The sequence below is a fragment of the Phytophthora ramorum genome (assembly GCF_020800215.1).
Source record: "Phytophthora ramorum isolate Pr-102 chromosome Unknown Phyram_PR-102_s0009, whole genome shotgun sequence".
NCBI lineage: Eukaryota > Oomycota > Peronosporomycetes > Peronosporales > Peronosporaceae > Phytophthora > Phytophthora ramorum.
Genome location: NW_027150655.1, coordinates 1666635 through 1691458, shown reverse-complemented (window position 1 = coordinate 1691458; position 24824 = coordinate 1666635). Strand labels below are relative to the sequence as shown.

The 24824-nt window shown below is 53.8% G+C and overlaps 3 protein-coding genes across 3 annotated transcripts; 2 read left to right on the top strand and 1 right to left on the bottom strand.

The window, feature by feature from the left end:
* Positions 1-1440: 1440 nt before the first annotated feature.
* Positions 1441-19477, top strand: KRP23_10217 (uncharacterized protein; the record flags this gene model as incomplete). The annotated part of the gene is made up of 4 exons (XM_067880640.1): positions 1441-2014; positions 19009-19071; positions 19138-19239; positions 19299-19477. 4 exons carry the CDS (start codon positions 1441-1443, stop codon positions 19475-19477), a joined length of 918 nt encoding a protein of 305 aa, XP_067742047.1.
* Positions 12373-12660, top strand: KRP23_10219 (uncharacterized protein; the record flags this gene model as incomplete). Its single annotated transcript, XM_067880642.1, has 1 exon — positions 12373-12660. The coding sequence occupies one exon, from the start codon at positions 12373-12375 to the stop codon at positions 12658-12660; it is 288 nt and encodes a 95-aa protein (XP_067742049.1).
* On the bottom strand, positions 12666-14721 carry KRP23_10218 (uncharacterized protein; the record flags this gene model as incomplete). The annotated part of the gene is made up of 2 exons (XM_067880641.1): positions 12666-12709; positions 12864-14721. The coding sequence occupies 2 exons, from the start codon at positions 14719-14721 to the stop codon at positions 12666-12668; spliced, it is 1902 nt and encodes a 633-aa protein (XP_067742048.1).
* Positions 19478-24824: the final 5347 nt, after the last annotated feature.

The window sequence follows — 24824 nt, the reverse complement described above, 5'->3', positions numbered from 1 at the left end:
GACGGTGGGTCACTCGCTAGGCTCACTCGAGTCTTACAATTCAGACACCAAGTCAGTCTGAACACTCGTATAAAACGCGCACCACTCTCAATTAAGAGAGAAACTATCAAATACTATAGTCAGTCGATACACACAGCAGTTAAACTATCACTTCGGGGGACAACTGCTAGTCAGTCACCTCGAATAGCAAGGGAATATGAAATGGGCAAACACCAGCACGCTAGCGACCCAACTAGGATATGAAATAGGTGGGTCAACCCAGGGTGCCGGAGCGCCTCTGGTCACCACCTAACTGGACTTGATGTTATGAGGTGGAGATGCCACAGACGACCCGTCCTTAATGGTCGCAGCGCCCCTTGTTGTATCGCGGTCGTAGTCTCGGGTCCTCCGGATTTCCGTCGGCAGGCTTGGCCGAATTCACTTGCGCAGTACGGGGTAAAACAAACTCTGTTGTTGGCTGTAAGCCTTAAGCTATCAATTCTTTCTAGATCTCGGCTCTGGGTGATTTATCTTGATTTCACTATGTCTTGGGTCAAATTGTCTTTGCTTCAGTATGGTCTGGGTACATTGTCTTCGTAGCTTCAAAAGTGTCGACTCGACAGTTCTGTTGGGTTCGTTGGCGGTAGTTCAATTGCGTTTCACTTGATGACGTACCACTGTCTTCGAAGTCAAATAGTCAGTGGTCAACCGTCAAGATTCTGGTATTCTGGAGTCAGGATTTTGGAGTCAGGATTCAGGATTCAGGATGTACTTGACATCCAGACTCTTTGGGCTTCCAGCGCACGACTTGGGTGTTGGTAGTGGATGATCTTGGTTCAGTATCTTTAGTAGTCGCTCTGAACCACAGCAAGATGAGGTACAATCTGAGATACGTTCTCAACTGCACTTTCCGCCAGGCTTTAGGCACTCATCGTAAGGGAAAGTCCGGGGGCTGGACATAATGCGGGTTTGCAATCGTGGATTTGTACACATCCAGGATACACACTTCCAGCCAGTTGGGCCCATCTGTGGTTAGGCGTAAGATCTTTCCATAAATCAGTCGCACTCCATACGTCACCCGTGTCGCACGGGTACAGCCGAGTCACATTCTCCATTTCATCCAATAGTATCCATGCTCGAAATTTTAGACCAGAATCGCGACGGCGGTGCGTCACAGAAAAACCAGGAACACTTCGTGTCAACCGCCCCTCCTGGTCCAGATCCATCAGAGAGGAAATATCCCCGAGCTGGCGAATCATGGCCAGGACATTCAAACGGGAGCCAACCCAAGAAATCGAATCAAACGCTGCCGTTGCACTCTGCCGTCTGCCAGAATTCAGCGCATTGCCGTACCCTGTCTCTCCAACGGTCGGTCACGATCCATCTTCAATGTTCTCCTCCCGGATACCACAGCATTCACGTGCAATACGCGGTCATATCGCGATTTCTCAACTTGTAAACATGGCGGAGACCGGCAACGCCCTGGCCCCAGCGCCTTCCTCGACGCCAGCGGCCAGCGGCGACAGCACACAGCCTCCTCCGGCTTCTGCTTCTTCTCCCAGCACTGGTGACGTCGAGAAGCGCCCCCCAGAAGACTCGAGCCAGCCTTCAAGCGGCGAGTCACAGGCGATCATCCTGCGTCAGCCTGATGGTGACGACAGCGCCGAGAACGCCCCCGACGAGAGCAAAGACACTGGTGGTGGTGGCGTCAGCCCCATTCCAATGGGCGAGGGTGTCGTGTTGCCTTCCTTCTCGCGGCCACGCTACGTGCGGATGGAAGACGTCGACGCGCTCTTTTACAAGGGCGTCCTGTCACAGCAAACCGTTCGGCCCGAGACTTTTGCGCCTCCTGATTCTTCGGCGCGCTGGACCTTGCCTTCCCTCCCAGACACCGGCACCAAGACATACTTGGTGGGAGTTCCAGCCACGGTGGACGACACGCGCGGCGGCGGTTTCACGATGAATGGATACGGGGGCACTACAGCATTGATCGGCTTCGAAGAGATGAACGCGGACGACAATTCTGAATTCGAGCGTCTGTTTGACATGAATGCCTGTCAGTACCTCCTGCAAGCGCGACAAGATCCGCTCCGGCTGGATGCATTGACCTCCAGTCTGGACGACATTGGCACGCGACGTGAATTCGCCTCGATCCTGACTCACTTTCCTCCGGATCAACTCGCCTCGCGTGTCTTCCGCACTTCGATGTATTTGCGTCTTGTTCTGGGTGAACATCGTCGACTTCGGGCGCAGATTGAGCGTGGTCAGGAAGCCGCGATTAAAGACGCTCTGGAGTTCAAGCGCATCAATGGTGATCTTCGTCGTGAATGGAAGTTCGTCTGCGCACACTGGCACCAAGAGGTGACTTCTGCACTTGCCAAGGCCAACGAAATCAAGGCCTCTGACCAAGACGAAGTCCAGGCGTTGAAGTCTCGATACCAAGACCAAATCGACGCGCTTGAGGCTGAGAAGTCCGAGTTGAAGGCCCGTGTCGACGACGCAGAGACTCAAGTTGGCATCCTGAAGAAGCGCCTGGACGACAGTACCATGGATCCTTGGACGCTGTCCGCCTTCATGCAGAAGCACGCTGACGTCTCCGGCAACTGGGATCGGCTGCATGACTTGTTTGTGCACTGCGTGAATGGCTGCGTTCCTCCGTCTGCTTGGGACACTGTCGTCAACATCACGGCTATGGATCAACGCAAGGCTCCAATTCCAACGTTTCCTGCGTCTCGTCTGGCTGTTCCAGTTCCCAAGCCTCCGGTTTCGAATCCTGTCATTCTGGACTTAACCAGTCCATCTGGCATTCAGGAGTCCAAGCCGCATTCTGGTGACAAGTCTTCGCAGAAGTCGCCTACTCCAAAGTCACTCAAGAAGACCAAGTCTCCCAAAGTCCAGAGGCGACCATCGACTCATCACCCAGGCCGCGACTCAGTGCGCAAGGCCGGTGAGAAGACCACCATTTCCAAGGAGGCTGCATGCAAGATGCTTCCTGGGCGTGTCATCTGGAAAGAAGTGCGTCCTGACGTCCGGCAGATTATCCTGGCTGGAATCAAGTATGAAACGGCAATGAGGCGTCTTGACCAAGACAAGCCAGCACATGGGTTCTTTAGGCAACCGCAACTGGTCAAGATGTTGGTCAGCATGATGTACTGGCGTCGTCTTGATTTGACTCCATGGGCCAGGTATGTGCCAACGACATATTACAAGATGGCAGATGAGCGCCTGGATCGCAAGCTGCGCCGCGGGGAAGTGCCTCCGTCTTGGGGTAACCTGGATGACCACACCATCGTGTATCCTGATTCCGAGACAGAGTCCGTGGTCGACGACAAGGAACTTGATCCAGACTACGCGCCTCCGGCACAAGAAGTGGAGGATGATGACGATTCGGAGTCCAGTTCCAGCGAGAGTGAAGAAGAAGACCCGGAACCCAAGAAGTCCAAGAAGTCGGATGCTGAGTCTGGATCCAAGCGCCCACACATCAGCTCCAGTGATGACTCGGATGAAACGCCGGCCACCTCCAGACGCAAGGAACACAAGCGTCTTCGTCTGGACTCACGTTCTGGACACAAGTCGAAGTCAAAGGCCAAGAAGTCGCTCAAGTCATCTGGCAACCGCCCCTCTCGTCACCGGTCTCGTTTGGCTCGCAGGGAGTACGACTCGTTGACAGCGGCAGAATTGATGACTATCGAAACACCTGACGATGATGAAACATCTTGGAGACACCTTGGCATCTTGGTCCAGTATGTCAGCACATCCAGAAACTCGTCGGGTCAGGACCCAGGTTTTCCAGATTACGAGGTGCACAAGTACGCAAGCGACTTGGCCAAGAAGCGTTGGGATTCTGACGCATACGTCGAATTGGAAAAGTCGGAACCATGGACCGTCATGTTCGAAGGTCGCTACCGAGTTCTGTTCTTCCATCGTCGCAGCACGCTGTCTCTGGATACTCTCAAGATGTTGGGAGAGATCGTGAAGTTCATGCACACAAACGCACGTGCATTCTGGGAGTGTGGGCACTGGGTGACAATTGACCAAGAAGCTGATGACTTGTCTCTCGCTATCCACAGTGGACGTGTCACTCGCCGTAACGCTCTGCGTCGCCGCTACCAGAGTCTCGTGAAGCGGGCACTTGCTACTCCTGGATTCGTGAAGACGTTGCTGTATGAGCCTGGATTATGGAAGCTACCAGACCGATGTTGCGCCTGGATTTGGCAAGACCCGCGAGTCGAGAAATTAGGCGGTCCTAAGTGTGATGACTTGGAAATCCAGCTTGCGGAGACTGACTTGCGAGAACCTGCTCGCACGCAGTGGAACACTGCATCCAGCAAGTCTGAATGGCTCCAGTATGTTCCCACGGAATTGAAGGCACGTATGCTGTCGGCTTCGGAGCGCAAGGAGAACCTCATTTGCACCAAGTGAGCGAGTGGCTCCAACATCCTGGATTTTAGTCCTTGTCTTTTGCATTCAATAAGTGTTTCCACTTAATACAATCCAGGTCTTTTTCCATTTACTTCAGCCCTCTCACAATAACTCTCGTAATTCCATTCTGTTCACCTTGCTTTCGAAATCACTTGGTCAAGGTCGCCGTTCATAACTCCACACACGATAAAATTCAATCAAAGTCACTTCCATCTCCAGACTTGTTCACTTTCGACGATCTGAATCCAAAATGCGTTCATTGCCAGACTCCAGCATTTGAAGGTCCGGGTGTTGGCATCTTGGGCAATTTCTTGCATCCAAGGTACTAGTTCCTTGGATGATCATCTCCAGCTTGCATAGCCTGGAAACGGGCTCTTGCGCGCGCACCTTGGTTGAACTCGTATAATAGAGCACCACAGTTAAGCCTCGACACAGGTAACCATTCCGTTTCATCGTAGCCCTTCCATTTCACAAGGTATTCGCGAGAGCGCCTTGATGTCCGAGTTCTCTTAGTCCAGCGTAAATCTAGGATTTGCTCGACTTCATACTCGTCATTCTCTACGTCAGGTTCCCAGCTGTCTTCTGGTAACAAGGCTGCGTCGAAATCGTCATCTTCCTCCACGTCAATTTCCACAGCGGGTCGCTTTGGGAACAATGCTCTAGGCTTTAGTCGACTCACATGCACCCAAGGATTAACACGATATCCTGAGTTCTCAATCCTGAGTTTCACTCTGAAGTCGTCGTGCATTTCCTGGATACGGAATGGACCATGCCACATGTGAGCTAGTTTTCGGCTGAGTCCGGGCTGCACCTTCGGTATATATAACCAGACAGCATCGCCCACAGCGAAGCCAGCTCTCAAACGTTCGGACAGTTCTTTCCATTTCCTGGTCTGCTCAGCAGAACGCATGCGTTTAGCCTTCTTTTGCAGGTCTTTGGCACAAGCCTGAGCGTAGCTGTAATCACGCTGCAACTTCCGACGCCAGTCATACGCAGTGCGTTCCTGGACGCTCGACGGCTTGGGTCCAAGCATAGCAGACACCGTACCGTGTGCGTCCCAGCCGTGCACCAGGAAGAAGGGGGTATCCAGTCTCGTTGCATCAAATGACGAATTGAGAGCGAACATCAGTCGCTCTGCATGATCATCCCAGTCACTCTGGTCGGCTTCTGCAACGTACGCGCGGATGCTTCGCACCACAGTCTGCACAGATCTCTCCTGCTGGCCGTTGGCTTGAGGGCGATACGCCAGAGTGGCTCGCTGCTTGCTACCCAAGAGTTCCCGGAATCGCGTGAAGACCTCACTCATGAATCTTGGATCCTGGTCATGTCTTATCATAGAACTCGCTCCGAACCTCCTGAATACGCATTCTTCGTAGACTTCAGCGACATCTTGGGCCGTCGTAGAACTCATGGGTTTACACATCACGAACCCCGAAAACATGTCCTGGAATAGGAGCAAAAAAGTGTTTCCGCGGTCCGACTTAGGCATGTGCGTCACAAAATCCATGGACACAACCTCGAACGGTCGTCTGGGCTCAATGTTTCCAGGCGAAGGTCCAGGATTTGGAGGACGCCCCTTGCCGCTGGCGCAATCTACGCATTCCTTGACGAATTTCTCAACATCGGCATACATACCGGACCAGTAGAATTCAGAACGAAGCTTCTCATACGTCCGCGTGATCCCTTGGTGTCCACCTTGGAAATCCTCATGTGCGTAGTGCAGCATATCTGAATGTAGACTCCTTGGCACGACTAGTCTGAGTTCGTCGACCATGTCACGTGGGCGATCTCTGGTAGACCGACTCAGGCGGTAGATGACTTCCCGAGAGTCAAGCACGAAATCATCGGCGACTTTAGCAAGCTTCCTGGTTTGGGCGTGTGACATCTCTGTTACATCACCCTTCAGGAAATCCTTGAGTTGCATCAGGAAAGCGTCCTTGTCTTGATGCAGCTTAATACGTCGCCATCGTTCCGCTTGGTACTCGATCGGGCCCATCACATCGCCTTGGTCTGGTTCATCCTGAGGTCGTGCACGAGTTACGGCAACAAGCACCTTGGCGGCCAGTGGCAGAGGTGCGGACTCTGGTCCAGGGAGATTCGTGGAATCAGCATCCTGGCCATTGTCGTCCTGCACTCCCGCATTCAGGGTTTGAGCGGGTTTCATCAGCTTCTCGTGGATCTTGGACACCAATTGCAAGTGTGTCAGCTCGTCCTCGTCCTCAACCTTCCAAGACTCGTCAAGCAGTAGCGTCTTAGATGTCAAGTAGTCTGCCGCCTGGTTGAATTCACGCTTAACGTGCACCAGTCTGACAGACTTGAATCTTGGTCTCAGAGCTTCATACTCGGCTAGTTTCCGTTGTAGGTTTGGTTGGTGACAATTGATCAAGCCTTGTGCTTGTTGGATGACGATCCTGGAATCACCGACCACAACGATCTCCTGGACGTCATGTTCTAACACCATGTTCAATCCCTTGAGCAGCCCACTGTATTCAGCATCATTCACGGTCACATCTTCCAAAACAAATCCTTGTGCATCTAGGACCTTCCATCCAGGGAGGCGCCACAGAATGCATCCGCAACTGCCACGGCGTGTAGACGTCTTGGCGGCACCGTCAAAACTCAGGATGTGGCCTTCAAAGTCAGCACCCAACATCTCCAGACTAATGGGAATTATTGGTGCGACTCGACCCTTAGCCGGGATCAAATTCTCCGCGACTTCGTCCAGGTGTTCTCTAGGTGTGATTCCTGCATCTAGGATGGCAGGTAGTCCGTCTTCATCACGTTGCACTCTGCGGATCTCCAGATTCCAGTGTGACAGGATTACGCCCCACTTGACGTTCTTACCGTCTGCCGACTTGGATGTCAGTAGCCACTTAAGCACAGAGTATCGGGTGTATACTACGATCTTTGGACTGTGTTCCACCAGATTCCTGAACACTTCTAGGACTCGCATGATTGAAATCACTTCTTTCTCGGCGAGCTGGTATCTCAGCTCAGCGTCGTTCAGGACACGCCCCGTGAAGCGAACCGGATGAATGACTCCATCGTACTCTTGGCCTAGCACCGCAGACGCTGCCCACTGATTAGCATGCGGGATGATCACAAATGGTCGTGTGCGGTCAGGATGCCGCAGTAGTGGAGTCGATACAATCTTGCGCTTCAGGATCTCAAACGCTTCCTTGGCTCGCGACAAGTCTCGTCCAGCACGTATCTGTTCGTCCGTCAGCTCATATAGGACAGCGGCGATCACGGGGAGGTCTTCGATAAACTTATTATAGTAATTCAGACTTCCCATGAAAGACTGCACTCCCTTGAGTGTCTTCGGGAACGGCAAATCCTGGACTCCCTTCGCAATCTTTGGCTTCGCCCGGATACCTTCAGCACTAATTTCATGCGAGAGGTACGGGATGGACAACTTGCCAAATTCGCTCTTGGGTAGACTTACAGAGATATTCCAATAGCGTAACCGAAACAGTAAAGCGTGCAAGTCTTCACACAGGTGATCCCATGTTGGTGCACCATGAGCGATGTCGTCAATGTACGAGCTGCGCCCGAGCACAGGACCCATCCGAGGTGGGGCTGGGATGTTACGCTGGAAGACTGTCATCTTATCCGTCAAGATCGAGAAATCCTCCTCAGTACTATCAGGACTCCTGGGTTCCAGAGGATCAAGTTTCAGGAAATCAAGTACGTCAGGGTCCACCTTTGCTTCTTCCTCAGAATCCAGGCGAACGAATCCCCACAGACAGTTGTTGATGACTGCTTGATAAATGAGTGGGGCGTTCTTTAGGCCAAACGGCATCCGGATCCATTGGAAATGCCCAAACGGACACACAAACGCAGAGATCAGCTTGGCTCGCTCGGTCATTAGGACAGCCCAGAATCCACTTGCCATATCCAGACTCATAAACCACATGGCCGACTCAAAACCAATCAGCAAGTCGTCAATGAGTGGCAGAGGGTAGTGTAGTAACTTGATAAACTCATTCACCACACGATAGTCGATGCACATCCTGATGTCAATCCCATTCTTCTTCAGAACGATCACAATCGGTGATGCCCACTGCGATTCAGAATGCTCGATGAGTCCGGTTTCCAAGAGTTTCTTCAAGAGTTCGTACACCTTGAGCATCAAGTGAGGCGCGATGGATCTCGGTCGCTGAGCAACAGGTTTCGCATCGCCGACGTCCAAGTCACAGACCACTCCACGAGCAGGTGCAGGAGCAGCATTACCGTCACCAAGGAAGATCTTACGATGCTGCTTCAGGATTCGTCTCAACTTGTCGACCATCTCAGGCGTGGACTTCACTGGATCACCAACATCTGCCTCCTCGATATTGCATTCTGGAGACAGGTCTTGCAAGTCAGGAAGTAAGGCCAATTGGTCGCGTAACTGAGACAGGATTTCGCTGCCTTCGCGCATATAAACTGCTGGCTCTAAGTCAAGCTCTTCAACAGTAACTCGCATACAGCGGTCATACTCCTTCTTGAGCTTGTCCATAGGCGTGCCAGTCATGACTGCCACCGGCAAATCCAGGGAATCACTAGCATCTAGGTTGTTGATACCTTTTGAACCGTGATCCAAGTTTTCATCATCCGTTGCGACTTCTGATGTCGTGCATTCTGGGTCATTCTCACCACAGGGCACAGCCTCCATAATGCCGTCACTGGAACCATCAACAAGGTCACTGGCCTCCACTCCAACACTGCGCATGAGAACAATGTCCTCTTCAGAATCGTCTTCAGTCTGGGTAGCGGCGTCCCGGGTGAAACGCACTCGACGCGTGCCTGACTCAGGGTGTAACCTCACCATCTGCACTCTGTTCGAACCATCCTTCGGTCGCGTCAGCAACTTTGTTGGCCACTTGTACTTTGGAGTGTTGGTGTTGGTGTTGGTGCATGGCGAGTCAAACGCTTCTCGGATTTCAGCCAGACGTTTAGCACGAATCTTGGCATCCCGCGACGAAACAATTTCCTGAATGAGACCTTGCCACTCACGATACGCTGGAGATCCAGGCCGCACAAATCGACCGGCTTGTGGAAAGGACCCGTACTCCACAATCCTGGCTAAAGGCATCTTGTCGTCGATCCAGAGTATTTTGGTCGAAGCATTTACCACTCGCACAGCAATAGGCCAGGATTTCGCAGCGTAGATAATCTGCGTTACCCATTGATCACCACGTCCAGCCCACACAACCGTAGATTGTGGGTTGGCCTGACCATACTGGATACGTACAACTGAATCTTCACCAGGGCGTAAGTACATGTAGCGTTGAGCATGTATTGGTAAATCCACACCCAATCGCCGTTGTGACGACCACCCGCACATCACGATTGTTTCTTCGTCAGGAAGCGTGACTAGTCCTTCTCGAACACTGATCCGAATCCCAGCCGCATACATGAAGCCAACTCCAAGAAGCACATCAATCCCTTCACCGATATTCGCAATCCAGACATCCAAGATGTACACCACTCTCGGACCGAGAGTAATCTTCACCTGGGCACTAGCAGAAATGTACGTCGGCACTCCTCCCATTCCAGACACCTTCGTTTGTTTGTGCGTCCGGAGCTTGAGTCCTAACTTACGCGCTAAGTCAAGACTCACAATGCTCACGGTCGCGCCGGTATCCAGGAGAATCTTCGTCCGATAGTCATTGACTGCACCGTGCACCATCACTACATCACGCTTCTTCGACTCCAGACTATGATCTTCCCACCAACCATACCGTTGTCCAGGATAAAGCCTGTACTCCACGATTTCATCAGTGGTATCAGGATTCATGTAGTCTGGATTCGGTTGGCTAGGATGTAAAGTCGGATCTTGAGCCAAAGTTGTCATGCATTGTTGGTTATCTTGGGATCTTCTTCTCAGCTCTGGGCCTACAAACACTAGGACACACAATTCTGGGGCCTTCCTCTGCCCGACGCGTACTGGATCCCCATCCAGCGGGCTTAGAGGTTTAACGGCTTCCCAGTACTGGCCTCGCCATCCAGGAGTTTATCCAGGATGTGGCTTGGCAGGTCCTTGAGTGCGCCTTGGCGAGCGAGCTTCTTCAGGTCTTCCAACGCTTTCCAATCTTCACACGGCTTTCCTTGATGCAGCTTGCCGCAGTTGTCGCATGGTTGCGCGCGGCACATGTGAGTCGGGTGTCCCAATTCTTGACAGCGGTCACACTTGATGTCTTTCCAGCAGCTCTCCTCAGGATGTCCCCACTTGCGGCACTTCTCGCAATACTTGTCCCAGTTCGGGTTCTCGCGACGCCCTGAGTTCGGCACTGGATTGCCATGGGACGCGTGTCCAGGTGGTCTCCAACCCATATTATCCATCACACGGTACACCTCGTTCGTGAGCGTCTGTGTCCACTCTGCACCAGAAGGACCAGCATTCAAGGCGCCTCCATCGTCTCTGGTGTCTTGACTTCCAGGATCCACTCCTTGGACTGACACTCCGGATTCCTCCACAGCATCCTGCATTCGGGGTAGCTCTTCTGGATACTCACTCATCTTCACGCCAAAGTCGGCGTTCTGGGTGAGGTACGCACGCTCAAAGCGCTTGGGGCGAGGCCGTCCTGGATTCGAAAGATTTCCAGCGCGGAAGTCACGATTCCTGGACGTAGCAGCATCACGCTCGTTCTGGGTCCACACCTCTTCATCCTGCTCCAAAGCATACTCCAAGTCAGAAATACTCTTGAAACGTTGACCTTGCAGGGACGTCTTCAGGCGTGTCTCCTTCAGCTTAGTGATGAACCGGCGGATGTGCTTCTCCAGACGCTTGGTTGACTTCCTGAAATCAATGTCAGCCTTGCCTGCAGCAGAATTCAGGCGATAGAAGAAATCTAGGGCACTTTCAGAAGATCGCATCTCCATCGTGTAATACCGTTCAGAGTACGACGCGCGGGCCTTGCAATACTTCTTCCGGAATGCCGTCGCCAGCTCCTTCCAATCTCGCTGCGTGTGTTTCGGCAGTTGGTTGAACCAATCACGCGCTGCTCCGGACAGCTTCAGCTTGAGTTCCTGGATTCGCATCTTGTTCGACCAGGCACCTTGGGCAGCCAGGTTAGCAAACTGCTCCCACCAGTGCACACGCTCCCTGATCGCGGCCTTAGTGTCGAACTCGCTCAACGTGTGCGAGTTGATATACGGCCGGAATGTCAGCAACGTAGTCCCTTCTGGTGTCTTCGCCGCGGTCAGGTTACTATCCGCATCTTGCCCGAAGTCGTAGTCGGACTCACTTGAGCTAGAATCCTCGCTGCTCGAGTCGCCACTTGGGTCCGGATCCGCTGGTGGGCTAGCGTCCTGACGCTTCTCCTTCTTGGGCGGCTTCCTCTTGTCGTCGGAGCGCCTGGAGCCAGAATGCGGAGTTTGCTCTGCACTGGATGCACCTTGCGCCCTGGATGTCCCCTGTGTCCTGGATGCGGACTGCGCCCTGGATACGAACGTCCTTGTTGTCGCCCCTTGCGTCGCCTGGACACTTTGCGCCGCCGCGGCGTCTTCAGCACCATTATCCCTCTTCACATGCTTCTCTTGGTTCTGCGGGAATGGCCGCTGGACAGTCGCGAGCAGTTGTGCGGCTGCGACTTCGGTCATGTTCTTTGAACCCAGATTTCCATCTCCCTGATTTGCGACATTTGCGACATGTCTGATGACGCCACTGATTTCTGGATACACGGTTGCTGAATCAGGGGGAGGAGACCCTTCAATCTTGACTTGAGTTGCTGAATGAGGGGGATGAGTTGCACGAAACGCTTGAACTTGGGCCAATGTTGCACGAAGGTCGCGCAACTGCCCAGCTTGAAACTTCTGCATATTTTTGGAAGTCTCACGTTCTTGTCCCAGTGCAGCCTCTGCATCCTGGACTTTCTGCCTCAGGCTCTCCATTTCCGACATTTGCTCCCGCTGCACACCTTCATCCCAGCGCGCGCGTTCCGCGTCAATCTCCGCTTGCATGCGCTCAGCGTAGGCAGCACCCAGATGTTCCTGCTCCAGGACATCAGCTCGCGCTGCATCCTGGGCGGATTCCTGAGCTCGTCGTTCATCCTGGGTCTGACGCGCTTCCAAGTCTTGCGCACGGCGTTCAGCTTCGAGACGAGCAGTCTCAGCACGTACAAGTCGATCCGTGAGTTCTTGGACATGTCGGCGTGCATCCAGATCGCGTTGGTCTCTACGTCGCTCTCGCTCCATGGCTTCCAAGCGTTCTCTGGCGAGAAATTCCTTCTGCTCGTTCTCCATTCGGGCCTGCCACTCTTGCTGGTGCCGTAAGACATTCAACTCGATTTGGGCTGGTCCAGAGCTGACGGACGACGCTGATCTGGAATGCCGAGACGATTTCCTGGAGGAACGACTGGATACCGACGGTAACTTGGATCTCGACGAGTGTCGTGAACGCGAGTCGCCCTTCGAGCTCCGATGTCTGCTTCGCCGCTCACTGCCAGAGTCTTCTTCATCAGGATTCACTGCCGCACCTCTGGATGTCACTGATGGTATCCTGGATTCAACGTGCGGCTTGGACATGGCAGGCTGGATAGCTTGCTCAGGCTCAGCCATCACGACGTCATCCTGGTTAACAAGAGCGGGGCGAGGTGGAAGCACTGTTCTGGTTACGTAGAACCCCATCGAAGCGTCAGCAGCGGCAACGCCACCTCCACCTTGAGCTACGAGTGCTAAAGCACCACCTCCAGCGTACGGCATGTGTGACGACGCGCTCCGACCGGTCGACATCAATGATGAAGACGATGAACTTCCTCGTGAAGTCTGCGCCCCTGACGTTACACTCTCATCCGAAGATCTTGAGGTGCCAATGACGCTAGGTAGCGTGGCAGAGACTGTGTCCATGGCCTCAGCATCCTGACTCTCGGCGTCCTGGGTTACGACATCCTGGACACTCGAATCTTGACGCGATTGACTCGTCGAAGATTGGTACACTGGCAATGAAGACAGCGACGGAGTGGACAGTGCGGACGGAGTCGAAGGTACCAGCGGTCGCGGTGGTCGATGCTGGGAGCGCTTCAACCGAGGCTCGCTGTCGCTTGATCCCCGAGGACTCCTGGTTACCCTGAGTCCGGTTGCCCTGAATCTCAAGACAAACTCTTGTCCAAGCACATCCGTGTCGTAGTCAGTCATCAATAGATCGCCTTGTGCATCTTGAGTGTGATACTCCAGTCTTGGCGATTGCTCTTGAATCCTGGATACAGGTTTCTCCTCAAGAAAGGGAATCACCTTGAAGCGCACTCCAGCGATGACTTGCCTCCATTCCATGAGTTCAACAGCAAGGCACGCCTGAACTTCACTCGTCACACTGCGTACCAAGTCATCCGGAATCCTGGACACATGCGTCTTGGACCATTCAGGAATCAAGTTAGAGAACTCGAAACCGGCTTCAAAGAGCAGTGTCTGCAGGACAACGACACATTCGCGTGACGTCAACATCGTCGGCGGGATCTGGATCGCGGTGAGATCTTGGGCCGTGCCAACACCCCAGCGGACAGGATTCACTTCGGAGATCCAGGCGTCATCTTGACTTTCCATCGAAGAACGCCACTTGAAGTAGTCTCCCGTCGCGAACGCCGCCTCGAAGTACGTGTTGACATCCGGCCTTGGTGTTGGCCACGCAAAATCCACATTCGGAGGTGCAATTCGTCCAGAATGCAACTCCTCCCAACGTCGAACTTCCCGGCGAACGTACATCACTGCGCGCTCGCCATCCAGCACCACGTCTTCTGCCACGGCCGCCAGAGCTCCAGAACTCACACCTTGAGCATCAGTCCGCGACTCCAACTTGGGCAAGACGTCAGGATTTGGCGCAGGAGCCTCCGATGCGAGTGGTGGCGAGTCAGGATACACAGCTGCATCCTGGGTCTTCTCCTCCTCCTTCACGCGTACGGACTCCCGCTTCACTTCCACGACATCATCCGAAGCTGACGACTCAGAAACCAAGTCAACCACCTCCGGGGGCTCAACCAATTCGACGCCTCCCTCAGACGCCTGAGCACCACCTTCGCGGGTGTGCTCCTCCGGGACGCCAGGCATCCCCAATCCTCGACTCACGTTTGTCGAACCTCGCATCCTGGACGAATCTTGGTCATCCTGGGTTTGCGGCTCAGCAACCGGTTGATCTTGAACTGGAGACACCGCGGCGTCCCCACCTTGCGCTGCCTCGCTCTCGCGAGCAGCCTTCCGCGCAGCCCGAGCCTCTCTGGAAATGGTGTCCAGATCCTTGTGCTCCTCCGCCGGCAATCCTTGCACACGGCGCGACTGACGTGACGCCTCACCGCGTCCGCTACCTCCGCGTCCAGCCTTCTTCGGCCCTCGTCCTTCCGGCATTCTGAATGAATCCAGACGTTGACGGGCACTCAGCGGTTCTTCAACACTTGGGCTCGTTGAAATCCTCGATAATCAAATCCGGGCACGCGCACCAGCTGTGGCGAGGTCGATGAAACCTTTACCGCCCAGGGGGGTTCGTATAGCGCGCTCCAGGAATTCCTCCTCCAGGAATTGAAGGGGGAAGACTTGTAGGAGTCAACAAGTATCCAAGATCTCACCGCGAAGCGAAACCTTGGGTTCTTGGTGGCGTGGGTACCTTGCGGAATCCCTGTCGGCTCGTTTGTCTTTGACGAAACGGCACTTCACCGAGCTTGTGGCCTTGAAGTTGTGCCGAGCGTACGTCCACTTCAGGATGCACTCTCAACGACAGAATGGCAGAGTGTAGTCTGGATTTCACACCCAGATTATCGGAAATTCAGGATGCACCTTTACCCAGGATGCACCCCAAACACCAATAGCCAACAAATACAGAGTTATATACAATACAAATAGCCGTCACTTATTCTTTTCGACCCTTGGACGGTGGGTCACTCGCTAGGCTCACTCGAGTCTTACAATTCAGACACCTAGTCAGTCTGAACACTCGTATAAAACGCGCACCACTCTCAATTAAGAGAGAAACTATCAAATACTATAGTCAGTCGATACACACAGCAGTTAAACTATCACTTCGGGGGACAACTGCTAGTCAGTCACCTCGAATAGCAAGGGAATATGAAATGGGCAAACACCAGCACGCTAGCGACCCAACTAGGATATGAAATAGGTGGGTCAACCCAGGGTGCCGGAGCGCCTCTGGTCACCACCTAACTGGACTTGATGTTATGAGGTGGAGATGCCACAGACGACCCGTCCTTAATGGTCGCAGCGCCCCTTGTTGTATCGCGGTCGTAGTCTCGGGTCCTCCGGATTTCCGTCGGCAGGCTTGGCCGAATTCACTTGCGCAGTACGGGGTAAAACAAACTCTGTTGTTGGCTGTAAGCCTTAAGCTATCAATTCTTTCTAGATCTCGGCTCTGGGTGATTTATCTTGATTTCACTATGTCTTGGGTCAAATTGTCTTTGCTTCAGTATGGTCTGGGTACATTGTCTTCGTAGCTTCAAAAGTGTCGACTCGACAGTTCTGTTGGGTTCGTTGGCGGTAGTTCAATTGCGTTTCACTTGATGACGTACCACTGTCTTCGAAGTCAAATAGTCAGTGGTCAACCGTCAAGATTCTGGTATTCTGGAGTCAGGATTTTGGAGTCAGGATTCAGGATTCAGGATGTACTTGACATCCAGACTCTTTGGGCTTCCAGCGCACGACTTGGGTGTTGGTAGTGGATGATCTTGGTTCAGTATCTTTAGTAGTCGCTCTGAACCACAGCAAGATGAGGTACAATCTGAGATACGTTCTCAACTGCACTTTCCGCCAGGCTTTAGGCACTCATCGTAAGGGAAAGTCCGGGGGCTGGACATAATGCGGGTTTGCAATCGTGGATTTGTACACATCCAGGATACACACTTCCAGCCAGTTGGGCCCATCTGTGGTTAGGCGTAAGATCTTTCCATAAATCAGTCGCACTCCATACGTCACCCGTGTCGCACGGGTACAGCCGAGTCACATTCTCCATTTCATCCAATAGTATCCATGCTCGAAATTTTAGACCAGAATCGCGACGGCGGTGCGTCACAGAAAAACCAGGAACACTTCGTGTCACTGTGTTGCGAGCGAGCAAAGCCCAGCACGGACCTCAACACCAATGTACCTGCTGATCTTCGTAGTCAGCGCAACTTGAGCCAGCATATTACCTAGTCCAGAGCAGACGTCCAGGAACTCTTCGCGCTCGTCCAGCGGCTCGATCGCAGCAACCATGTCGGCGACACCCAACGGTAGTACTTCCCCTGAGTTGTATTGCGTTCACCCAGCGTTCTGGTGAATATCATTGGCGGTGACCTCTTTAAAGACGGACGCGAGAACACGTATCGCGTCAGGCAATGCAAGCAACATCCAAAAGCGGTTACACCACTGCACCGGCCAACTCCTCCGCCGCCGAACCGGCCGACTCCTCCACCACTTCACCGACCGCCTCCTCCGCTGCTGCAGAGGTCGGCACTCTGATCACGGCACCGGCCAGGTCCTTCGTCGCTGCACCGCCCATCTCCTCTACCGCTGCACAGGACGAGCGCTCCACCGCCACATCGACTGGATCCTTCGCCTTTGATGGGGTCGAGTATCCCCGTCGTGACTATGCCACCATTGATGTCCTTGCTGACGACTACGGGAGAGATGTGTCGTGTAGGAGCACGCAGAAATCTCACAACCGAACGGTATGAGTCCCACCAACAACACACGCTTCCCTTGCGAAAGGTCAGCGAACGTTGGATCAACACCTGAAGACCAGGAACGATCCCTTACACCGGGTTGGTTGCAAGCACCTCTGTATATCAAGGTTGAGTTCGGCCAACCTTAAAACCTGCACTACTAGCCACGAGCGAGAGCTAGAATGCAATATTGCGCTTTCGCGCGAACCCCCGCAGTCCCTCAGAAGGAAGGTACCGGCAGTCACGCCTAATACCGGTAGTGAAATACACTCGGGAACGCTCGGGTTCCTCCGATATATAGGGGCCGACACTCTCTGTCGTCCCTAACTCTCGGCCACTTCTATCTCTTGGACTGGCCAACAACAAACTCTCGGTTCAATGTACCTCAAGCTCGCTGACAGGCATCCTACGCGGACGAGCGTATCCAGCTCTAAGACAAGCTATCTAGACTTACCGAAGACGGAATTGACCCTTGGTGGCTTGGGGGGAAGACTGCTGATTTATTTCTCTTATCCTACGGCTCTGAAAGCCTCTGTAGGTCACCATTTAGCTAGTCCAATATCTATATACAAATATCAAGTGTAAACAGATCTCTATGGGAAATCGTATAGCCGGCTCTATACAGCCGAGGGTACGGCACCAAATGGGTACAAAACGAGGCTTTTAACCTTGGCCCGGGTTTTATTAGACCCACCGAGACCTCGGTCACTATTGTTTTCTAGGTCACTATAACGCGGTAAAGGAGACCAGCCAATCAAGACACACTGTCGCCTTTCACTGGAGGGTGCAACCTCCGCCGGACTCTGACAGTTCGGCTCCAAAACCCAACACCACAGATAGCTGCGAGCGGCGAGACATTGTGCAAGGTGGGCATTCCCTGGACGAAAGCAATAGCCGTTCTGGCGCAAATCCACTAAAGAAGCTGCGTGGGAAGTTTCTGACTTCCTTATCGTACGTGCGCTTGAGACATGCAAGCTGCAACCGGAACTGGCTGGCTGTCCGCTTCGACCTCGCCATGCGCCACACTACGTAGTCCCATGCTACTCGTATTCCGTCGTTCTCAAACTCCAGCGCAATTTGGACTAGCTGTTTGCCCCCCCCCCTCCCCAGTCGAGGAAGCTGATGTGCATGAGGGGCAGACAGGAAGAGGTGCGTGTGCCTTGAAATTTCTATGATCTCGCAGCCGCTGACTGATGCATATATATGAATGTTTATAAATGCAAAATGAATAGCAGTGAATGGCTGGAAGAGAGGTCTGGCTTGGTAAGATAAAAAAGACGGGGATCCCCAGTTTATGTCCGTAAATCAAGGCGATTCTGTGGACTGATTACCGCGACCTTAACGGTGAGGCATGCACGGTCGCTTTTTAGCAATGTAGGGTTGCCTTAGACGAATTTAATAATTCCATGTGTAATTTATATTCTAAAATCTCTATATCTCGTTTAAGTACGTATATATCCCCTAAGGTACGATTCAAGTTAAATACGATGTTGGAACACTCAGAGCCGTTCATTCTCGAAATCGCGCGCTGGAGGGAGGATCGGAGCAGCGCGGAACGTCATTCGACGCAACACCGGAAGACGCATGGCGCCAGCAGAGGGGTACGCACCGCCTGATACAATAATGGCTGGAGACGTCTGATGGCGTGTGCATACATACCACTAAGTGCCTATTGCTTGTTGTGTACGACTACGTTTGCATGCATTATGGCGAAGCTTGCGCAAGACCCCCCCCCCCCCAGATAAGCCGGAACTACATGCTCACGACGCTTGACATCGAAAAGGATGACTGCAACGACGAGGAGACCGTGGCTTCACCAGCGGCATGGACCTGGACGAGACGACGAATCTGAAGATGAAGAACAGCTCTCCATTGATGAATCCGACGTAGAAAGACAAGGAATATTCATCAAGCGGTGGAATGTCTAGGGATTGATTGTCTGTTGGTATTGACGCGTGATGTAATGATTGTTCGTATGCTACAGCGCAGAAGTTTCACAAGCCGCGAGCGCAGAATTCAGACGATAATCACCGTAAAACCACCTCAGGTATGAAGTTGCTAAAAAGTTTGGTTGCTTTAGCAATAAACCATTGTGCGTCCTGTTGTTCAGCAGAGTCCAAGTTACCATCTAAGAAGCGTCGCTACTCGCCGCACGTGCCCGTGTTGAAAAAGCAGAAGGTGGTGCTGAACCGTGAAACGTTGGACGATACTGAGTGTGAGGGGACCGACCTGCTGAGGGTGCTGAGCCTGACGATCCGGGCGTTGTTTATGGAGACGATGCGACCGAAGAAACTGTCCCTTTCACTGGTGGTGCCGAGGCTGATGATCTACCAGAGTACACCCCTCGGAAGCGTGCTACGAAGTTTGACGACGAGGTCGAACCACTGTATGAAGATCGGGACGAAATTGTAAACGTGGTGCCACCATTTCCAGCTGGAGTCATCGAGACATGAGAGTAATTTGACAAGATGTTCAAGGAGTATAAACGGAAGAATAAAGTTAAATTTCGCATCCCAACGCAGTGGCACAATATATATATTTTTATTATGTTGTGTAGTAATACGATTAAGATTAACTTGACGTTGTTGATATTGTCATTGTGCAGCACTCATGAAGATCAACTACCTCGACGATTTCAATGGAGTCACAAAATCATTCGCTACACGCACGAAGTTTAGCAGGGATCCCTCAAAAGGATATCGAAACCGAGCATCTAGATATTGCGGCTGCAAGACACGGCTAACGCCCACCGTCGTCCAAATGGACAACTACAAATACAGGTACGAAATCGTGATCAGAAACGAGGTACGTTTTATATGCTTTACTTCGGCGTGACGACATACTAAGTTATGCTTGTCGTGATTATAAAGCACCATACACACTCGCACCCGACTGCAGATTCGGTGGCTTCGTCCTATCTGACGACAGAGACGTTGCCACTGGACACCCAAGACCGCAAAGACGTCAAGACGTTATCCGATACCCATGTGTCGTCCAAACTTATCGCTGACTTTCTCAACGAGCGCATAGGTACGGAATCGCTGGTATAATATTATGCCGCAAATGGCTTTACTCATATTTTCTGTGGGTGCTTTTCAATGTTGCAGGATGTAAGGTGACGCCCCAGCAGACCCGTAATCTGATGATAAGTAGTATGGGGCAATATTGATGGAAGGTATGGATCTTGACACCGAAGCTTGACGGAGCGGAGGGAGGGCAGAACTCTGGGCGAGACCGGAGCGGAGACTGGAAACCACTTGAGGGGTAGAATGAAGATTCGAAAGTGATTGATTGAGGTCTTTAGCTCGCTAGCCTACTCGCTACTCTAGACCTACTGGATACACACTACTTGATTCTTTACTGGATACTGAGTTACTTCAGCCAATCAGAGAGCGCCACGTCGAAGCCCATCTTGTACCTACAATCTTGTACCCACAGGTGGCGTAATCGTCGGTGGCGTAATCGGCGTGGGTTCGGATTGGACCGGTTCTGGTTAACCGGTTCACGGTCAACAACCGATACCAAACCGGTAACCCTCAATACCCTCAATACGCCCACTCAATGCGAAGTCCCATGAATGCCGAGAGCCGCCGTCAGATCCGTGTGGCGTGGTCCCCCAAGCGCCTTGGTCATGATGTCCGCCAGCAGCACAGAAGTCTCGCAATACTCGAGCTTCACTTCACCGCGTTTCACTTCGTCGCGGATGTGGTGGTACTTGATGTCGATGTACTTGGCGCGGCCGTGGTTCACCGGGTTCTTGGTCATCTTGATGCACGACTGGTTGTCTTCGCGGATCATGAGCTCGGGTCCCGTTTCGCTGGCAGCCGCCAGAATCTCGCACAGCAGGCGATGGATCCACTTGCCCTCTTGGATGGCCAGACTGAGCGCGATGTACTCCGCTTCGCACGTAGACAGCGACACGCTTGACTGCTTCTTGCTTCCCCAGCTCACAGGCGCACTCATGAGCATGAACGTGTAGCCTGAAGTGGACTTGCGGTCCGCGAGGTCGCCGGCCCAGTCCGCGTACGAGTAGCCACGAAAGTCGATCTTGTCGCCCGGCTTGAAGCAGATGCCATGCGTCTTGATGCCTTGCAGATAGTGAAAGATGCGCTTGGTCGCAACCCAGGGTTCCTCTTGGGGGTTCTCCATGAAGCGCGACACATAGCCAACGGCGTACGCGATGTCCGGGCGCGTGGCGGTCATCAGGTGCATCAGCGCACCAACAGCTTCGCGAAACGGAGCGTTCACCTTGGTCGCCGCGTCGCTTGGAACCAGTCGAGTGCTCATGTCCACCGGACTCACCACGGCCTTGCATTTGTCTATGGCGAAGCGCTTCAGGATGTCGTCCACATATCGCCGCTGACACATGGTCACGCTGCCGTCCGGGCCGTCCACCAGCTCGATTCCAAGAACAAACGCGCACTTGCCGCTGTCGGTCATCTCGAAGCGCGTCTTCAGGTCCGTCTTCGTGCGCGAGATCAGCTCGGGCGAACTCCCGGTAATCAGCACGTCGTCCACGTACACCAGCACGAGCACACAGTGACCTTCCACCACCTTGATGTAGAGGCACGGATCGAAGGCCGACACTTGGAAACCGATAGAGCACATGAACTGGTCGAAGGTCTCGTTCCACACGCGCAAAGCTTGCTTGAGACCGTAGATGGCCTTCACCAGTTCCAGGCAGTCGAAGTCACCATCCAGCTCAACGCCTTCGGGAACCACGCAGAACACCACCTCCTTCATGACCCCGTACAGGAACGCTGTCACGACGTCGAGTTGGTCGAGGGGCCAGCCGAAGTACTTGGCGATCGCGATGATCATGCGCAGCGTCACGTACTTGACCACGGGCGAGAACGTCTCCGTGTAGTCGATGCCGTACTTCTGCTTGAAGCCCTTGGCCACGAGGCGCGCCTTGTACTTCTCGATCGAGCCGTCCGCTTTGCGCTTGATCTTGAACACCCACTTGGTGCCGATGGCGCGCTGGCCGCTGGACAACTTGGCAGCTCGAAACACACCACGCAGTGGCATCGACTTGAGCTCCGCGCGGATCGCCTTGCGCCAGTGTACTTGATCCGGACCGTTCACAGCCTCTTGGAACGTCGTCGGCTCCGATAGATCGGCTGCTGCTTCCACAGCGTTGGCACTGGCACGCCAAAACACTGGAGGCGTCGAGTCGTCGTCTTCATCTTGGTCCCCAGACTTTTCTTCTTCGTCGGGGTCGGCTCGGCGCGAGGAGGATACGTCCGGCGTACTTGCTTCTTCTAAGCCAGCTCGGTGGCGAACGGGGCGCGATCTTCTGGCAGTGTCGTCGTCGCCACTCGGTCGGTACTTGCGCTTCCCCGCCTGCTTGAAGCTCATTTGGCGCGGTCCATCGTTGTCGTCCAGGTCCAGCGCAGCATCATCGACGTCTTCATCCGAGGTATGCGTCGAAAGTCCAAAGGCCGACTCATCGAAGTTGACATCGCGACTGACAACCACCTGCCCCGCCTCGATGTCATAAAGTCGATACGCCTTGGACACTTGTTCGTAGCCGAGGAACTGTCCAGCGCGAGCCTTGGGGTCCCACTTGCACCGCTTTTCCTTCGGCGTCAGGATGTACGTCTGGCATCCGAACACACGCATGTGCTTCACACTTGGCTTGGACTTGTACACGATCTCGAATGGAGTCTTGTGCTCCACCTTGGGTGACGGCAGGCGGTTCTTCACGTAGATGGCCGTCATGGTCGCCTCAACCCAGAAACACTTGTCCAACTTGGCGTAATGCAGCATGCTACGGCCGATCGTGACGATGGTCCGGATGGCGCGTTCTGCCGTGCCGTTGGTCTGGTGCGCGTACGGAACCGTGGTTTGCTGCTCGATGCCTTCGACTTCGTAGAAGGCCTTGAGCGAGTTGGTTGCGAACTCACGAGTTCCGTCGTGCCGCACAAACTTGACCTTCTTGCCGAACTGCGTCTGCACCTTCGTGACGTACGTCTTGATGCAGTCTTCGCTCTCCGACTTGGCACGCAGGCAGAACCCCTTCATGCATCCGCTGGCTTCGTCCACGATCAGCAGCAGATACTTGTTGCCACCCAGTGACTCTTCTTCCATGGAGCCGCAGATGTCGAACTGGAGCAGCTCGAACGTGTCGTAGCGGCGCTTGTCACGGTTGCTTGGGAACGGCTTTGGACCATTTTGCCTTGCTGGCAGCCGCGACACACGCTTGGTCCACTCGACTTGGAAGGTGCCTTCGCGTCCTTGATCATGTCGTTGTCGACCATCTTGCGAAGCACTTCCACCGGAGCGTGACCCATACGCACATGCAGGTCGACCATCTTCCCACTGGTCGCTGCATTCACCGATCGCTGAGGCATCTGGAGCCAGTAGAGGCCATCCACGAGGTTCGCCGCCGCCACCACTTGCTTGGAGGCCTTGTGCGCAACGCGCATCTGGGTGCCGTCGAACACGACTTGGAACAGACCACTCTTGTTGATCTGTGGCACCGAGAGCAGATTCTTGCTCATGCTCGGCAAGTACAGCGCGTTCTTGATCTCGATGTCGCGCTCGTCCCCGTTGGGCAGAACCACTCGTTCCACGATGGTCCCCACACCCATGATGGCCGCCTTGTTGCCGTCGGCCACCGAACGTTCGCCCTCGTTTCGCTCAATCAAATGGGCGAGCTTGGCCTTGTCGTTGCAGATGTGGTGCGTTGCGCCGCTGTCGACCGCCCACATGCCGAGCATATCCTTGCCCGTCGAAATGCCACACTCCAGTGAGACCGCGAACGCCACTCGATCATAGCCGTAGCCGTAGTCGTAGCTGGCGTCGTCGTTCCTCCACTGGGCATTGTTGGCCCCGCGTCCACGGCCATTGCCATTGCCGCCGCGTCTTGGGCCCCGATTCTCGTCCTTCTGCTTGGTCCAGCACTTGTCGATCGTGTGCCCCAATTTCCCGCAGTACGTGCACTGGCGAGACTCTCGGTCGGTGTTGAACGCCTTGGCCGCGTCCTCCGTTTTCACCGTCGCCGTCTTCTCGCCTTGCCGCTTGATGTGCTCATTCGTCAGCACCTTCACGACGTCTTGCGATCGCAGCTCAGCGCTGCTCATCTCCAAGTTCAGCACGACGTTCTCGTAGCTCTTGGGGAGACTGCGCAACAGGCAGATCGCCACGTCCTCGTCCTCCATCTTGGCGCCGATGCTGCTGAGCTTGGCGCTGATGTTGAGGACCTCGTTGCAGTGATGCAACACGTTCCCGCCATCCGACATCTCCATGCTGAAGAGTTGGCGCTTCAGGTAGATGCGACCAGCCTTCTGCGAACCACCGTACAGCGTCTTCAGGCGCGTCCACGCAACCCACGCTTCCTCGCAGTCGTCGACCACATGGTGGTAGTCCGCGTCCATGTGGAGCAACATCAGTCCGAACGCGATGTTGCTCGACTTGACGTACTCGTCCTTGGGCCGCGAGTCCGTGAAGCTCGGCGTCGTCTCTCGGTTCACGACATGCCACACCGACTTGGTCAGGAACACGCCACGTATGTAGCGGTTCCACGTCGCGTAGTTGTCTCCGTTGAACTTGTCGATGGAGACCTTGGTGGAGGCGTCGTGGGCAGAGGGCATGGTGCTTGGGCTCATAACCTGATGGAATGTATGTATCCTGGGTACCGTGGAGCTTGACAAAGCGGATGGAAGGAGGGCAACAGACCGGAGCGGAGGAGATTGACCACTTGAGGGGTAGAATGAAGATTCGAAAGTGATTGATTGAGGTCTTTAGCTCGCTAGCCTACTCGCTACTCTAGACCTACTGGATACACACTACTTGATT